This window comes from Carcharodon carcharias, chromosome 17 (genome assembly GCF_017639515.1).
Source record: "Carcharodon carcharias isolate sCarCar2 chromosome 17, sCarCar2.pri, whole genome shotgun sequence".
Lineage (NCBI taxonomy): Eukaryota > Metazoa > Chordata > Chondrichthyes > Lamniformes > Lamnidae > Carcharodon > Carcharodon carcharias.
In genome coordinates, this window is record NC_054483.1 from 77450272 (window position 1) to 77469835 (window position 19564).

Genomic DNA, 19564 nt, shown 5'->3' on the forward strand with positions numbered 1-19564 from the left:
ACATCATACTCCATCAGGCAAAATTTTGCCCACTCACTTAACCTATCTATGTCTCTTCGTAGACACTCTATCTCCTCTTGACAACGGACTTTCCTACCTATCTTGGTGTATTTGGCAAATTTTGCTACTATATATTTGGTCCCTTTGTCCAAGTCATTGATACAGATTATGAATAGTTGAGGCCCCAGCACTGATCCCTGTAGCCCTCCACTTGCCAACTCACAAAGGACCCATTTATCCCTGCTCTCGGCTTCCTGTTAGCTAACCGCTCATTTATTTATGCTAATATCTTAGCCCTGACACCATGTGCTCTTATCTTGTGTAGTAACCTTTGATGTGGTACCTTAGCAAATGTCTTTTGGAAATCCAAGTACACCACACTACGAAGTATGACCTTGGAGAGCTTGCCTGGAGTTATTTCAGATTGAGACAGTTGCAATACTTTGTTAGTAAAATGACAGTTATGAAGATTTGAAACCTGCTGTACTGTCTAGAAGGTATTACGGTGAAATGGTGGCAGAAATCATGTTAAGGATAGTCAAAATATAACAGTGAAGAGTGAACAGTAACAGTACAATAGAAAAGGAGACAACAGCAATGTGAAGGAAGCATAGACTGTAATAGTGGAACAGTGTAGTTGGTATTGTAACAGTGTAATGAGCACAGGTGTTTATGGTGCAACGGTGTAAAAGGGAGCTATAAGGTATCTTTTCAAAATCCTACTTACAGGAATGGATTAACACACAGATTCAAGGGACTCTATAACCAAGTGTGGGGCCATAGCCAGGGTCCCCAAACAAATACGTGGCTCCCAGTAAAACCCGCAGATGAAACACACAAATAATACAGAGAAACTGCATATATTCACTCGATCAAAACAACCTAGTGTTTAAAACACTGTCAGAAGAGGGTGAGTCAGAGTCTTGAGACTCATGTTTTAATGGATCATGGGGAGCTGTGCAGAGGGGCCCAGGGCCCCAGGAAATCATACACCTGCTCTGTACATTTTATCCTGTACTAGTTGGGAATTGCTGCAAAGCACCATTACTTGGGTTGAGTGGTTAGATTGCATCTAGAATTATATTAACAGTACATCAGAACATTAAATATACAGAGACTATTTGTCACTTACAATTTAATGCCAGTCAGCACTTGCATTTCATTTGGTGCAATTGTTGTTTGAAAACTGGGTTTACCTGAGATGTTGCTCTCAGATTTTGGGCTAGAGCTTACATTTTGTGTCAGAGTACAATAACCAATACTTAAGCGCAATGCTACTTCCTTTTGATAGGATACAATAAACTGAACTTGACCCCACTTTTAGTGGCATTATGCTACCTGTTGCCAATTTTTAAAAAGGTCTTCAAATAAATCTGGTTTCTAATGGCTCAGATTTCTAATGGGCTGAGACTTAGCTGCATTATAGATGGGGCTTTTGGCCATCTATAATACTTGTTGCCAGAAATCAGGATGCCACATTGTTCCCTATTTCATAAATGCAATAGTGGCACTAAAAGTGACTTAGAAATGTATTAAATAATAGCTTTGCAATCGAGAACATGTTGCTATCAGAGCCAGGTTTACCCTGTGAGGAAACTCCCAAGATATATTCTGACTCAGATCTTTTCATTGAGGGGTGTTTTTATAATGCTGGTCTTAAACAGAACAAACATCATCTTTTAATATTAATCCTAAAGATTTCCAAGTCTAAGCTGGAACAATAAGGGAAAAAGTTACATGATTCCTTTTGCATACTAAATATTGTTGTATTAGGATTCCTTCCGTTGCTGTGTGTAGCAACAACATAAATGTTCTTGTGAGAACTTCCTCTGCACAGTGTCTCTAGCGAAAATAAAAGCATGTTTTAAAATAGCATATTTATTTTCTGATGGCAACTGGTGCTTTGAAAATCCAGGCAGACACACAAGTCAAGTGAAATGTGTTCAGAAAAGCTAATTAAGTTCACCAGATGAATTTTCTTTCCCAAATAAGATGGATTTGTGTTTTTTTTTTTGCAGGACAAACTCCAACAAAAAAGAGATACCTGGGAGTTAGAATGATTACACTTACCCCTGCGTAAGTAAACCATAGACTTATATCTGTATAGAGGTAGAGATGTGGCGGTTTTTGAAGGGTGGTGATTGTGTCAGAGTTTCATAATATGAATCTTAAAGTATTTTGTACTGCTGCTGCCTCATTGTCAACAAGACATAGTACAATTGTCTCCTGGAAAATGCAGCTGCACATCACATAACATTTTAATGGTTGGTGTAATATGAATATTTGTCATTGTTGGGCTATTTTCTTTCAGCAACGTGGTGAGCTTGTAACTATTGGGTCAAACAGCCATGAAGCATCCTGTCATTCTGACAGGATTTCACCTCCTAGCAGTGACTGACACTGAAGTCTACTAGTTTGATTGTGCATTTGAGTTTTGTTGCTTCACCCCTTGCCCTGTTCTATAAACAGTCACACCATAGGGTTTGCATAACACAACTGCAATCAACTGTAGGATGTTAGGATGTCATGAATGCTTGCAGTTGAATGAACATTAGTTTCAAAATAGGTTTTGTGGGGTTAAATAATGGAGAGATTGCCTTATGCTTTGCAGTTGCTAAGCTGTCTAATTTATATTGGTGGCTGACGGGAAACAGAAAATTATGTAACAGAATGTAAAATTGATGAAAATTTATTAGCTGACTGCTGGTGGTAATTCCCACGGATCTTGAGCAGGCTTGTGATGTTGAGTTGCTAAGATGGCTGGTCCTTTCGAATAAAAAAGACTTTTAGGTGGCACTTGCAGGAAAAAGCTACATAAGACCATCTAAATATAAGCTTTACCTGGGAAATCCTGGCTTGTACTTTTGGGGTGCAGTCAGTTTATAAAAGTCAGGAAAGAAAGGAAGTGACTGACTTTTTCAATGCATTTTTAATGTATATTGTAATGGTTTGTAACGGGCATTCATTAGATGCATGACTTCCTCCTTTTTGTGCAGATCTTCAATGGCGGTAGGTGGGCTTGCAGCATTAGAGAAGATTATAGAGATGTCAAGGCAGTGCAAGGATCTAAGCAGAAGAATGAGGGTTTCAGTAGATGACATGAGGGAGGGGCAGAACCAGATGATGTTATGAAGATGAAAGTAAGCAATCTTTGTAATGGAGATGATATGGGACCAAAAACTCACTCAGAACTGAATAGGATGCCAAGGTTGTGAACCATCTGGTTCAACCCGAGACAGTGGCCAGGGAGGAGGAGAGGAGTCCATTCCAAAGATGATGGCTTCAATCTTCCCCATGTTCAATGATGAGTTTGCAGCTTTTCCAAATTTGGATGTCCAATCAGAAGGGGTAGGGGGTGGGGGGGATAGAAATTTTGTGTCATTAACTTATATGTGGAAGCTGACCCTGTGCCTGTAGATGACAGTGCCATCTAGCTGAAGAAGAGGAGAGAGCCAAGGGTGGATTGGAAGCAACAATATAGGAATAAGAAGAGCAGTCATTACTAGGTATTCCTTGTCTTTGATTGAATAGAACCAAGTGACTAACCAGGGAAGTTAACATAGCTGACCAATCAAAATTAAAGGTATGTTGATAGCAAGTATAAAATCATTAGTATGATATTCAATGGCTCTTCACTTCAAAATTTAAGGAATAAATTGATGCAGATTGTTACCACAATTTAATGCATAGCATACAGACAATAACTTCAAGCATATTATCCGTCCATCTTGGCATCTGGATTGGGTATCTCATAATGGTGGAAAATTATTTTGTGGTCATGGAAAGATAACGTTGTCACTAAGTTCAAGAAATTTGGTGCAGATTTCTATTTGCATTCATACAAGTATTGCTGAGTCTTGTTTGTTTTTCAGCCTTGCAAAAGAACTGAAGGAGCGGCAGAAAGATTTCCCTAATGTCAATGCTGGAGCCTATATCATTGAGGTCATTCCACGAACACCAGCTTTCAAGTAAGAGAAAGAAATAACTTCCATGTGTTTTACATTTGGTACTTCTAAGACCCCATTTCAATTCCATGGACATCTTGCTGCGGCTTCAGGTTGTTGGCTCTTCCATTAGCCAACAAAAAAACCTTCCCCTTTAAAATGCTGCAGATCCTTAAGAAGCTGCAGGATTGCCCAATTTTTCTTCCCAATTGGCTAACTACCTTGGGGATCATGTTAAGTGTTGGCTGCACACCTCCACCGGGTTAAATCACTTCTACCTTCAGCTCATTCATTGTCAGCTACCCCTCTGGTTTGGTATTGTTTGTAAATTTGCCTTCAGCTTCTCAATCCTGGTCATTAATGTAAATTAGATGCAGGTTCAAACTAGGCAAAGAAGCAGAAATTCATTTTCAATACTATCAATGTGGAACTGATGCCTGGAAGTTCTCACTAATGCAATGGGTGGTCAACATTCAGAATGAATTTCACAATTGAGGAGTGAAGTTTAAAATAAAAACTTCTAATTTTTTAAGGAACAATTAGAAGTCATGATGGGTAGAGATTTAGAAACTCTTGAGAATGGAAGAGCTAAGATAGGCTGAATGGTCTTCTTCATCTATATGAGTCTTATCCATCTCCTCCTTTCACTGGCTGGAGAAAGATTGTGTGGCATAAGAAGATAACAAAAACATGTATCAAAGATGGTAAAATGTCACTGAGGCTGTATGTATATAAAATGCATCAGGAATAATGAACTTTCTTATTTCTTCCCAGTGGAGGCCTGAAGGACAATGATGTGATTATTAGTATTAATAATCAATTGGTAACTTCATCCAGTGATGTCAGCGAAGCCATTAGAAAGGACCCATCCCTGTCCATATTGGTCCGCCGAAGCAATGAAGATGTGATAATAAATGTTGTGACTGAAGAAATTGAACCTTAAAGTGAGCTGGGTCTCCTTGCCTATGTGAATAAAATAACAAAGAATTTGATGTTTACTGGATGAACGCAGTCCTTAGAAAATAGCTTATAGTCCTGTTGATATTTCTATTGCACAACACCATCAGGAGATATCTGCAGCTTGGATATATTTCTGCATAGAGTTACAAGCTGAGATGCTCTAGAATCTATTGTAAATTAAAATCTGTTTCCCCCATGCATTTCCTTAATTCATCTTTTTTTCAATTTCATTTTATTGTAATCTACTTTCCTTAAAATGTCAGTGTGAACAATTCACTCAGTGAGAATTTCTACTTTATAAGATTGGGGATTATCATTATTGATATTGGCACCGAATCTCTTAATATGCAGTTACTTAGCTTTCACCATGTGAAGGTAAATGAGATCCATGACATTGCTGGTGTGGGCCTAGCAGGATTTAAGTGTTGGCACAACTTTTTCTTGCCTCAAGATATCAGAATGCTTTCGTCAGGCTGTCCACCAAATGGGTGAGTCTAATGTGAAATAATTGTGGGGATATATGTGAAAAAATTTTTATTCCCCTTCCTCAATCCCCAGTCTTTTTTTCTCCAGACCAGAATTTCATGAGGCTGAGATATAAAGGAGCCAATTTGCTCCAGGGCTTCACCAAAGCCAGTTTTAGCAATTTTCATGGTAGGGGCTTGAGGATGAACTTTCCTCTGATTTTCTCTTCCATTTTAAATTATCACTTTTCCTTTCCCCAGTGGGTGTCAACAGTACACTTCACACATATTGCAATATTGTTCTGCAGGGGCTATGTTCAGATGGGGATGGAGAATGGGGATGTCCATCCAATGGGCCTGATTTATAGCCACTTCATGGTTTTATGCCCCAATTCCTACTTCTGCTGGGAGACTCCCTGAGCCTGGATGGCATGTGTGCACACTGCTAATTCCTAGTTAAAGAAAGTTTTAAGTGAAGTTTGATGCACAGATTCGGAGAACGACCAGTGCTAAGACCAGGAGTAACTAGGAATAACTGGGCTTTATATTGGTTTTTTGCCAGAAAATATTTTAAAGTAAAACATTTTCTACCAGTGTATATTTTTACTCTGTCCTGCTTACAACTAGCATCTTAAAAATGCATGCAACACAGGAAAAATATATACTCATCCTTTTCCACATATTGTCCAAAACCATGCTGAAACTGATTTTCCCTGCTGGTGTTTCAGGTTGCTGAACTTGACTATGTCTCAGAAGTGTGCAGAAATGTGAATTGGCTATAAATTAATTTCGTCAAGTTCTGCTCAAAAATCTTTCTCTCTAATTGTACTGGGAACAGATCGGGGACCACTTTCCCATTTAAAAACAGGTGCTACTGCCTCTTGATTTGTTGTTTCTATGATGTCTGACTTAAGGGCCATACTTGTATTGCCAAGAAAGGTCTTTATTGTTAAATAAATATTTTTTCTGTTTCAATGCTTATTGCAGACTGTTGTTTGTCATTTGCACTTGGTGCTGGAGACAGTGTTCAGTACTCTGCAAAAAGAGAAGCTTCACATTCAATCAAGAAGCTTCCTTCTGTTCCTGTGCTCCATCATCCATCATGCTTTCCCTTTTTCAGCACCTGTGGCTTGGCATTATGCTATTAACTAATGTCCTTTAGGGAAGGGAATTTGCTGTCCTTATCTAGACTGGCCTACATGTGACTCCAGACACACAGCAATGTGGTTGACTCTTAACTGCCCCCTGGAATGGCCTAACAAGTCACTCAGTTCAAGGACAATTAGGGATGGGCAACCTGCTGGCCTTGCCAGCTATGCCCACATCCCATGAAAGGATAAAGAAAAAAAATGCTGCTGCCCTTTCCCCAACCCCCTTTAAAGCCAACCACAGGAGAATTTGGGCTGTGTTGCTGTCTTAGCACGCAGTTTTTAACCTCCAATGGGCTTCACCTCTGCCTGTTGTCAGGGAGGAATGCCTGCTGTCACTTGGTGAATCTTCAGTGAATCTCCACTGGGTCCTGACTGAGGGCTGGGATGTGAGAGTTCTCTACTTGGAAGAGTTTCTTGCCTTGTATGAGTGAGTGGAGGCTCCAGACCCAAAGCCCCATTCTAAACGTGTCAGCTCAAAGTGTCCCAGCCAAACTTGTGATCACTCTTGTCGACAAGTTTTCATCGTTAGGTTTTAATATTATGCTGCTTTTGCTTGGATTCAAATCAAACTTGGAGTAATCTTAAAATGTTCAATGTGCTATCCCACTTTTATATTTAAGTAGTTGAGCTGAATTTCTGTTAAATTAACAGATTAATCAAGGGCAGCAAATTTCAAAGAACCCTATTTCGCATTAGGCTATATAAGCATGACGCTGATATATTAAGCCCAAAGATTTTCAGTCTGCATGGTTAAAATAGCTTATCACCTGCATTTCCAACTTGAATCCTGCTTGCTGACATGTTAACCGACATCATTCCTCTAGGTAGTGTCACAACTCACCGGAGATGTCCACTGCAATATCAAGCCCCACTGCTCCCTTATACATATGTGAAAAAGTTTGATCAACCCACCTATCTATTTAATTTAGGTTAACAGAATACAAGCACCAGGTTTGTAAACTTAATAAGTAAATAACTGTTTATTGAACAAATTGTCTTTAACCAGTGGCAAAAGAAAGAAATATGAACTGCTAATTTCTAACCCTATAACCTAAACTTCTTAAATCCCTATACACACACATACAAGATACATTAGACACACAAAAACATGGATTTTAAGGATGGGATAAAACAGTTCAATAGCACCAATTCCGGAGTACAGGATTCAATGGGTTGATTTTGATCGATGTCTTCAAAATTCCTTTCAGTTCTTTGCTGATGACACATGGTAGGCTTCCAGCACTTTTCAGTCTTTAGTTCACTAGTTGAGTACTTGCCTTTCAATGTCTCTAATGATGATTTTCCCCTTTGCCTATTGACAGGGGTTTTCCGAGAGAGAGAGCAGGTTATAGAGATATGAGGGAAAAAAAGCCAGCTAGCTATTATTGTAGAATTACTGGAATTTTATACACGCACAAGAGAGGTTTTAAGTATTTTTCCTTTCAGGCTAAAAGGAGCTACTCTACTGCACTGCTCTCTCGCAAACCCTGATCACATGATCAGGAGCCAATTAAAATATTGTTGCCAGACAGTTCCCCATTAGACCAGAGTCCTCCTTGACACCATCCTGTCTTTCATGGCATACTCTTTTCCAGGGCAGCAACCGTGCATATATCTCTCTCACTGTTCCAGTAGACATGTCCTTCAAATCGTAGCCATTGTAATTTTAATCCATATTCCAACAGAAATAAAAAGACATGTTAGCTAAAACACCTTTCTGACTTGAGGAGGAACTCTTTTTAATTATTTCACAGGATGTGAGCATTGCTGACAAGGCTAGCATTTCTTACCCATCCCTAATTGTCCTTGAGAAAGTAGTGGTGAATTGCTGCCTTCAACTGCTGCAGTCCATATGGCAAAGGTACATCCACAGTGTTGTCAGGGAGGGAGTTCCAGATTTTGTCCCAGTGGTGATGAAGGAGTGGTGAAATATTTCCAAGTCAGGCTGTTGTATGAATTGGAGGGGACCTTGCTGCTGGAGGGTCCCATACACCATCTCTATGCTATTTGGGTTCCTATAATTTCCATAGGATGCTGATATTCCAAAGGCCCAATGTAACAATGTGAGCTTGTCCACTTCTGCAGGAAGGATAAAAGTACAGTATACTATTTAAATGGAGAGTGATTGCATAACTCAGTCATATAGAGAGATCTGGGGTCCTAACCCATGAATCACAAGAAGTTAGTATGTAGGTACAGCAAGTGACTAGGAAGGCAAATAGAATGCTGTCACTTACTGCAGGGGGAATGGAATAAAAAAGTACGGAAGTTTTACAACTGTACAGGGGCCTTGATGAGACCACATCTGGAGTACTGTATACAGTTTTAGTCTCCTTATTTGAAAAAGGACAATTGCATTAGAAGCAGTTCAGAGAAGGTTCACTTAACTCATTCCTGGGATGAGGAGCTTATTTTATGAAGAAAGGTTGAACAGGTTGTACCTATATCCATTGGAGTTTAGAAGAATGAAAAGTGATTTTATTGAAACATATAAGATCCTTAGGGAACTTGATAGCTGGATGCTGAATAGATGTTTCCTCTTGTGAGGGAGACTAGAACTAGGGGGACACGGTTTAAGAATAAGAGGCCTCCCTTTTAAGTTGGAGATGAGAAATTTTTTCTGAGTGCCATTAGCCTATGAAATTCTCTTCCCCAGAACATACAAACATATGAATTAAGAGCAGAAGTAGGCCATTTGATCCCTCAAGCCTGCTCCTCCATTTATTAACATCATGGCTGATCTGTTTGTGATTTGAATTCCACATTCCCATCAACCCCCAATAACCTTTGATTTCCTTGCCTACCTCCGCCTTAAAAAATATTCAACGACCCCGCCTCCAATGCCTTCTGAGGTAGAGAGTTCCAAAGTCACGCTATGCCCAGAGAAAAAAAAATGCCTCATATCTGTCCTAAAAGGGCAACCCCTAATTTTAAAACCTTCTGCCCCTAGTTCTGGACTCACCCACAAGAGGAAACATCCTTTCCATATCCACCTTGTCAAGACCATTCAGGGTCTTATCCACTTCAATCAAGTTGCCCTTCAATCTTCTAAACTGCAGCAGAAACCAGCCCAATATGTCTAACTTTTCTTCATAAGATAACCTGCTCATTCCAGGTATCAGCCTAATAAACCCCCTCTGAACCATCTCCATTGCATTTACATCTTTCCTTAAATAAGGAGACCAAAACTGCGCACAGTATTCGAGACATGGTCCAATGCCCTGTACAACTCTTGCTATCCGTTTTTACATTTCTAGCTAGCTTCCTCTCACACTCTAATTTCTTTCACCTCATTAACATTTTAGTCATTCTCTGCCGCTCTTTATATTCTGACCAATCATCTGCCCTGCCACTCATCTTTGTGCAGTTATATGCTTTTTCCTTAAGTTCGATGCGTCCCTTAACTTCTTTAATTAACCTTGGATGGTGGGTCCTCCCCTTAGAATTTTCCTTTATAGGCGGAGCATACTTATTATGAGTATTCTGAAATATCCCATTAAATAACTGCCACTGCTTCTCTATTTGATCTATCCTCAAACTTAGTGTTCCAGTTAACTTCAGCTAGCTTAGCTTTCATGCCCACATTGTTGCCCTTATTTAAGTTTAAAGTACCAGACTTAGACCCACTCTTCTCCCTTTCAAACTAATGTAAAATTCAGTCAAATGGTAGTCACTGCTACCTAGGGGTGCCTTCACTCTGGGTCATTAATTAATCCTGTCACATTACACAATACCAACTCTAACATATCCTGCTCTCTGGTTGCTTCCAGAACATACTGCTCTAAAAAAAAAACTCTCTCAAAAGCATTTTATGCACTCATCATCCAGGTTACTACTGTCAATCTGATTTTTCCAGTTCATGTGTAGTTTAAAATCACCCATGACTATTAATGTCACTTTATCACATACACCCAATACTTCTTGTATACTTTTTCCTACATTGTGGTTACTGTTAGGAGGCCTATAAACCACTTCCACTAGTGACTTCTTTCTTCTACTATTCCTCATCACCACCCAAAATGAATCTACACCCTGACCTCCTGAAACAAGGTACCAAAATAATGGAGACTAGGTCATTGAATTTATTCAAGGCTGAATTGGATTTTTGATAGACACGGGAGTCAAGGGTTATGGGGGTCAGGTAGGAAAGTGGAATTGAGATTACAATCAGATCAGACATGATCTTATGGTGGAACAGACTCAAATGTTCCTATGTTTCTAATGAATAGGCCATCTGCAGTAGTAAAACCTGGCAGGGAGCAAGTGGAGGCCCTCTTAAGGTAAGGGAAAACTTTTCTTAATGCGTCCAGGAAGACCAAGAGTGCTCCCTGGACCTTCATGTGAGTCTGGGCCTTTTCCCTGGTTTGCCCCAACCCCACCCCAAACTTTGCAACTCGAAAGATGGCCCAAATCATGCTCCATGACTCGCTTTAGTGCCAGATGGGGGGTTGGGAGGGGTGTTTTTTGGGGCCCTGCAATCCTGACCAGCACAAAGGCAGGCAGCTGCTTGTGCTTGCCCACCTCAAGGGGGATGGAAATGTGGCCCAGCCATTAATATTGGTCAGTGCAAAATTAAAATTGACTAATAGCAAGTAAATAAAGATAGTGGTGCAAAGAACTGAAGTGTAGACCAACTAAATCTGTATACAAGGAGTACCTGAAAGAACATGTAATGATGCCTAAAAAGCAGAAGTTTTGAAGTAAGCAGTACCAAGAAGAAGAAATCAGTGGCTAGGTGAGGATAGGGGTCTACTGTATCCTTACGCTGACTCACTGTAATACTTAGTAAAGAAACCACTTATATTGCTCTCTTTTTAATTACCTATCAGTTTTTCAGTATGCAGTAACCCATTAGCTTCACTTAACTTAGTTCAATCATAAGTGGATCCACAACTTTTCCTTCATTATAGGAAAAAAGAATCAGCACCAGACAACTCTTGCTAAAATTATTATAGTTAATTATATCTCTTACCAAGATGAGGAGAATTCTTCCACAGAACACATACAAGTTCCTTTTCACTTCTTGCATGCTTTAGAACAGGAACCATTGCTATGTCTGACCAACAATCTGACTGGACAAAGGTGACAATACATGTTGTAGATGATTTATTCTACTCAACTCGCAAGTGTCTGTCATATTATTGCTTCTTAAGCACAACAAAATAATTTGATACAACTTGGAGTACAGTGTGTTTGATAATGTTGAGATGTTCCCTGCACAAGGTGAAAGCAAAGTAAGTACAACATAAGTAATTGTTTACTGACAAATTACAGAGACAAAATACATCTCTAAGTTGGTTTCAGTTCAATATGTCCATCAATGTTGCAGAGACATCTATATCTATCAGCCTAAAATTAACAGAGGGCCCCCTTCATGGATGTTTGTAAGCCATTCCTGCACACAGCACATACAAGTTCCTTTTTACTTCTTGCATGCTTTAGAACAGGAACCATTGCTATGTTTGAACAACAATCTGAATGCACAAAGGTGACAGTACATGTTGTAGATGATTTCTTCTCCTCAACTCACAAGTGTCTGTCATATTATTGCTTCTTAAACACAACAAAATAATTATTGTTCTTTGACTGCTTCCAACACATTATAGAAAATGATTCTGAAGACCCAACAAAAATTTTGATTCCACCATACTTTTCCAACCAATGATGTTGCAATATTGCTTTTGATGTCATGTTTCAAATATAATTTGTACCATTCATGGGGGTAGAATTACTCTGTATGTGACTCTGTAAAATGAGTGATGGCGAATCAACAGCCCATTTTATATCTTTACTGGTTTTTATTATCATCAAAGTTGCACATGTGAAAGTGATCAAGAATTCACACTCCAGTAGTTAGGTGAGGAACAGCAGAAGAATGATATATAGAACAGGGAGGTGGGGAAAATGTGAGCAAAAATTCTCACCCAACAACATTGAATGAGTGATTATCTTTTAGACGTGGCCCATTAAATAGCAACCTCATCCATGAAAATTACAGAAGTGATGGACTATCCCATTAGCCTCACTTAACCTAGTTCAATCATAAGTGGATCCACAACTTTTCTTTCCTAATAGGAAAAAAGAATCAGCACCAGTCACCGCTTGCTAAAATTATTATAGTTAATTATATATCTTACCGGGATGAGGACAAGAACAATTCTTCCATTCTTAAGTTTTGTCCAGCTTCATAAGAACATAAGAAATAAGAGCAGGAGTAGGCCACTAGGCTCCTCAAGCCTGCTCCATCATATAGGATCATGGCTGATCTGATTGTGGCCTTAACTCCAATTTCCTGCCTGTTCCTCATAACTCGACCAAAATTCTGCCAAACTCAGCCTTGAATATATTCAATTACCTAGCCTCCACTGCTCTCTATAGAAGACAATTCCTAAGTCTAAGAACCCACTGAGAGAAAAAAAAAATTCTCTTCATCTCAGTCTTAAATGTGAGACCCTTATTTTAAACTATGCCCCCTGTTTTTGATTCCTCCATGAGAGGGAACACTCTCTCAGTTACTACCTTGTCAAGCCTCTTCAACATCTTATATGTTTCAATAAGATCACCTCTCATTTTTCTGAACTCCAATGAGCAAAGGTCCATTCTTCTCAATCATTCCTTAGAAGACAGTCCCTTCATCCCAGGAATCAGCTGAATGAACCTTCTCTGAACTGCTTCCAATGCAAGTATGTATCCCCTTAAGTAAGGAGACCAAAATTGCACACAATCCTCTAAACGTGATCTCATCGATACCCTTCAAACTTGTAGCAAAACTTCCCTACTTTATACTCTGTCTCCTTTGCAATAAGGGTCAACATTCCATTTGCCTTCCTAATTTCTTGCTGTAACTACATGCTAACTTTTCATAATTCATGCACAAGAACACCCAGATTGCTCTCTACTGCAGTATCCTGCAATCTCTCTCTATTTAAACAATTTTCTGTTTTTCTAGTCTTCCTGCCAAAGTGGACAACCTCATATTTTCCCACATTACACTCCATCTGCCAAATTTTTGCCCACGCACTTAACCTATCTATATCATTTTGCAGGCTCTTTGTATCCTCCTCATAACTTGTTTTCCTACATATCTCATGTCATCAGCAAATTTGGCTATGATACAGTAGATCTCTTCATCCAAGTCATTAATATGTAAATAGGTGAGGCCCCAGCACTAATCCCTTTGGCACTCCACTAGTTGCAGTTTACCAAGTTGTAAATAACATATTTATTCTGACTCTCTGTTTCCTGTTAGCTAACCAATCCTCTATCCTTGCTAATGTATCACCCCCAACACCATGAGCTCTTTTCTTGTGTAGTAATCTTTTATGTGGTCAACTTTATGAATGCCTTAAACCCAAATACACTACATCTACTGGTTCCCCGTTATCCTTGTTTATTCTTCTTACTTCCTCAAAGAACTCTAATAAATTTGTCAAACATGATTTCCTTTTCCCAAAACCATCTCTACTCTGCCTGATTATATTCTTGATTTTCGAAATGTCCTGCTACTAGTTCCTTAATAATGGATTCCAGCATTTTCTCAATGATAGATGTTAGGCTAAATAACCTATAGTTTCTTATTTTTCATCGCTCTTCTTTCTGGAATCAAAGGCCAGGATTTTCCGTGCCCACTGGCACCAGGTGTGTTCAATGGCGTGAGTGAACAATATGGAAAAAAGGCCAAAAATTGGTTTCACGATGTCATAAAACCAGTTTGCGGTCGTCCGCTCAGCCCGCTGATGGCAGGCTGCGTTTCCAGCCATCGGACTTTGGGAACCTCATTGTAATAAATCAGTAGATCATTATAAGTCCACCCACCAGAATCGTCACCCCCGCACACCACCCCCTCCCCCCCCCCCACCCCCCCAATGCTGGATCGTTGGCACAATTGCACACCAACACATTTCCCAACAGCATATAAAAGGCGTACATTTGGCAGGCTACACTTTGAGGGAAACTCGGAGGTGATTACACATTACGGAGCGCTCATCCAGTTCATCTGTTGAACTTCAAGGTTGAGGTGCGTTTGAATGTAGCGCACAAACACATGTGGGGTGGGGGCTAGGGTGAGTGAGGGAATTGGCCGTGCATTTGGGAAACCTTGTATAAAGTGACCATTCCTCTGCAGCTGAGACAGTTCAGGCACATCCACATTGACATGACTGGAGTTGGGCCTTTAGCTTATCTGTCCACTCAAGAAACGCAGAAACATCAAAGTGCCACCAAGTGCTCCAGAGCTTTTCACCCCTTGGGCATTGACTGCAAAGTAATGAGCGTTTCAGTGGACTGCAGAACAGTTGGATGATTGAGCATGTTGTACAATCTCCTTGCTAAAGCTGGCCTTGGAGCAGTCAGTGGTGAAGATGCTCACAGCCCCTTGCAATGTCATCATACCGGTTTGAACCAGTATCCCTCATGATTCAAGCTAACAGTGAACCCTGTAACATGGGTTAGGAGAATGCCTGTGCCTGAGCTGAGAGCACAGCATGCCATCCAATGGGCCAAGATGCCACCAATCGGTCGACTGGTGTGGGGCGGAGGTGGGTGGGGTTTTGGGCAGCCATGCAGCGCACTAAACCCTGGCCATCCAAGTGGTGGCCAGCACTCTCCAGGATGAGCCAAGGGGCCTCCAGACTTAACCAAAAGAGGTTCTTAGTATACCCATGCTGACCCATGCATCTCTCTCTTTTATTCAGCAGGAGGGATACATCAGGATCATGGAGCCTGGTGACCTAGCTGTATGCCTCATGGCTTATAGAGATTGAAGATGACAGCAAAAAGAGCGATGGAGGAACCTGGCTGCACAGAGGGAGAAGCAGCACCCTAAGGAATAAGGGGCGGCTGGGGCCCCCACACAGCTGGCGAAGAGATGCAGCGACCCATCGCTGCTCTGCGCCTAGCTAGACCCAAGGTCTATAGTTGCTGCCTTACATCCCTGCAGATGACTGAGAACCAGTCGCCAAAGACAGATGTCTAGGGAACTGGTGAATCACATCTGCCACCTGCTGCAGGATTTGTTGCCACGAGGACGAGGAGGGGATCCACTGACCATGGTGCTCAATTTCTACACCAGTGGCTCCTTTCAGGGCTCCACAGGTGACCTCTGTGGAATCTCACAAGCCTCTACCCACAAATGCATCCATGAGGTCACAGATGCCATCTTTGCGGCATTTCACCCGAGACCAGGACAGCCAGGATGCAAGGGCGATTGAATTTGCCAGATCTTGGGTTTCCCACAAGTGCAGGGTGTGATTGACTGCACTCACTTGGCGCTCAGATCTCCATCATAACACACAATTACTTCATCAACCTCAAGGGATTCCATTCGCTGAATGTGCAGCTGGTGTGCGATCACCAGAAACACATCCTGCAAGTGTGTGCACAGTTTCCAGGGAGTGTGCACGACGCCTACATCCTCAGTTGGTCACAGATCCCTGATATCTTGCAGGGTTCACAGAAGCTGCAGGGATGGCTCCTTGGAGACAAGGGCTACCCACGGAGGGTGTGGCTGATGACATCCATACAGTGGCCTCAGACTGCAGCAGAGCGATGGTATAATGAGGCTCATGCTGCAGCTTACAACTTGGTGGAGCAGACCACCAGGATGCTGAAGGTGATGTCCCGGTGCCTGGACCAGTCTGGTGGAGCCCTGCAATACAGTTCACAGAGGGTGTCACGCATCATTTTCATCTACTGTGACCTTTACAACCTGGCACTGCAACGGGGAGACAAGCTGGTTGAGGAGGTGATGGAGGAGCTAGAGGTCTCCTCCAATGAAGAGGATGCCGACAGGGCAGAGGGTGAGAAGGTCTTGAAGGCGATGATGATGGGGATGAGACCCTCACACTGGCCAGAGGAGACAGGAATGCTCAGGAGGCCCCAATAACTGCTAGATTTGTGGAGATTGATGACGATATGCAGTGAGGAGACACCATAGATCCTCACATTGCTTCTATGAACATTTGACTCCTGTCTGGCTTATGGTAGCGCACATGCCCTCTGTGATAATGCTCCTGGCATGGAGATGCAGTGGAGCACCTAATAATCACTTGATTACAGAAGGATGATGACGACATGCAGTGAGGACACTCCATAGATCTTCATATAGCCTCTGTGAACGTTTGACTCCTGTCTGGCTGTGGCAGCTCACTTGCGCTCTGTGATCAGGGTGATATCATAGAGATGCAGCCATGAAACTTTAGAAGCATCGGATTCTTTGTCCACTTTCAGCACCTGAGCCCTTCAGGAGCACAGCATCACTGGTCACAGATGCTGAAGAGATGGGGGCCAGCCCACCTTAAAGGCACTAAGATCGCACAGAGAGAATGATGGAACTCTCTTGCACCTGCCCACAACATTCTGGCAGCAAAGACAAGCACTCTCGAGGGCAGGCATCAGTAATGTCTCCAGGGAGTGTGAGGCCGGACCATCACTTTGGTCTGAAGGCTGCACAGAGCACAGACCTAGGGCTGAGACACCTGCCTTTATCTTGTGCAGAAAGGTTTCACATCTGAGTGACCTAGACACTGCTTATCAGTACAAGGAGCCATAGGCGGGGTGACATTCTTGGGAGTTTATTGACAATAGTGAACAGTATGTATGACTGATCAACGCCTAGCTGTGCAACTACATCTTCTTAACTTTTCTAATCTTGCTGCTACGTCTTGGTGCTCCCCAGCGATACCCAGCAGAGGTGGAGGCAGCCTGTTGACTGTGAAGCCCCAGCTGTGATGACCTTGGCGGGCTTCCTCTGAAGGGCCGAGACCTGGGGGACCCTGGCCTGCTTTCAGTGTCCAGCTTTGTGGCAGTGGCACCCTCCTCGGCCTGTGGAGCTGGAGCTGCTTTGGTCACAGGGAGAGGCGATTCGGATGGACAGGACACTCCTGGAGTCACCTGGATGATGGGCCCTGGGGGATACATCGGATGATTCTCCTCCCTATGAGTGCCCGGGTGGCCCAGGCTGACTCCTGGAGGAGAAGGAGAAGCTGAATTGAGATCAAGCTTCCCCGCACCCATCTCACGTACACACTGTTGGAGGTCAACTATGGCATCAGTGATGGCGTTGAGCCCGCGCAGCAATGCAGGAGCGACGTCCCGGACCAAGGTTTCCATGGCGGCCGTCTTCCTACAAAACGAAAGCAAAATACTGCGGATCTGAAACAAAAACAAAAATTGCTGGAAAAACTCAGCAGGTCTGACAGCATCTGTGGAGAGAAGGACAGAGTTTCGAGTCCTTATGAGTCTTCTTCAGAACTAAAGAGAAGTAGAAATGTGGTGAAATATATACTGTTTAAAGGGGGTGGAACAGGTGAAGCTGGATAGAAGGCCAGTGATAGGTGGAGGCAAAGGAGAGATAGAAAAAGATGTCATAAACAAAAGGTCAAAGGGGTGTTGACGGTGATGATATTGGCTAAAGGAGGTGCTAATGGTGATGTTAAGAGTAGAAAGCAGAATGAGCAAGTGACAGATGGCCCTTATGGGGGTGGGGTGGGGGCAGGAGACGGTGTGGGAGAAAAGATCAAAATAGGCTAAAAGGTGGGGATAAAGCAATGAGTGGAAATACATTTTTAAAATATTAATAGAAATAGGTGGGAAAAATATTTATATAAGAATTAAAAAATAAATATTTGAAAAAAGGGGATCAAAACAAGTGTGAGCTTGGAGGAAAGAGTTCATGATCTGAAGTTGTTGAATTCAGTATTCAGTCCGGAAGGCTGTAAAGTGCCTAATCAGATGATGAGGTGCTGTTCCTCCAGTTTAGTTGAGCTTCACTGGAACATTGTGGCAGGCCAAGGACGGACATGTGGGCATGAGAGCAGGGTGGTGTGTCGAAATGGCAAGCGACAGGAAGGTCTGGACCATGCTTGTGGAAAGACTGAAGGTGTTCTGTAAAGTAGTCACCCAGTCTGTGTTTGGTCTTTCCAATGTAGAGGAGACCACATTGGGAGCAGTGAATGCAGTAGACCAAATTGAAGGAAGCGCAAATGAAGTGCTGCTTCACTTGAAAGCAGTGTTTGGGCCCTTGGATAGTGAGGAGGGGCAGGTGTTGCACCTTCTGCGATTGCATGGGAAGGTGCCGTGGGAGAGGGTTGAGATGTTAGGGGTGATGGAGGATTGGAACAGGGTGTCCTGGAGGGAATAATCCCTATGGAATGCCGATGGTGGGGGGGGGTGGGTGGGGATGAAGGGAAGATCTGTTTGGTGGTGGCATCATGCTGGAGTTGGCGGAAATGGTGGAAGATGATCCTTTCATTGCAGAGGCTGGTGGGGTGAGAAGTGAGGACATGGGGGACCCTTTCATGGTCCTAGGAGAGAGAGGAAGGTGTGAGGGCGGAGGTGCAGGAGATGGGTTGGACATGGTTGAGGGCCCTGTCAACCACCGTGGTTGGGAAACCTTGGTTAAGGAAGAAGGAAGACATGTCAGAAGCATTGTTTTGGAAAGTGACATCATCGGAACAGATGCGACGGAGGCGAAGGAATTGAGAGAATGGGATGGAGTCCTTACAGGAAGCGGGGTGTGAGGAGTTGTAATTGAGGTAGCTGAGGGAGTCATTGGGCTTGTAATGAATATTGGTAGACAGTCTATCACCAGAAATTGAGACAGAGGTCAAGGAAGGGAAGGGAAGTGTCAGTGATGGACCATGTGAAAGTGATGGAGGGGTGGAAATTGGAAGCAAAATTAATAAATTTTTCCAGGTTCAGATGAGCCATCTACCAATATTGGCCTCAGTGTGTTGGCATGCCAGTGCTATCATCTCAGACTGAAGGAGATGGACTCCTCCATTGTGCCTTGCAATCTGAGGAGTGCAGCGGACAACCCTTCCTGATGTTCCTGAGCGTGTCTTTGCAGCTCCAGCAACTGTGACATGACTGAGCTCGTCCTCTGACTCAGACTCAGGACATTTCTGGCTCTAGCAGTCCTCTGAGTGCCGGACAGCTGGGAAGTCCCTGCCTCCGCCTGCTGTGGATCAGACAGTGCGATGTGCTCACCAGATTGTGGTCCCAAAGCTACTCTAAAGCTAGGTCCTACTGAGGTGTGTGGCTCTGC

The 19564-nt window shown here is 42.5% G+C and overlaps 1 protein-coding gene across 1 annotated transcript in view; it reads left to right on the top strand.

Annotated features, from left to right (window-relative positions):
* htra1b (HtrA serine peptidase 1b) overlaps positions 1–6343 on the top strand; it is a 45424-nt gene extending 39081 nt beyond the window's left edge. The window contains exons 7-9 of the mRNA XM_041210223.1: positions 2019–2076; positions 3873–3968; positions 4719–6343. Coding sequence (XP_041066157.1) covers positions 2019–2076; positions 3873–3968; positions 4719–4887 — 323 coding nt within the window. The 3' untranslated portion in view covers positions 4888–6343. The remainder of the gene's footprint in view (positions 1–2018; positions 2077–3872; positions 3969–4718) is intronic.
* Positions 6344–19564: the final 13221 nt, after the last annotated feature.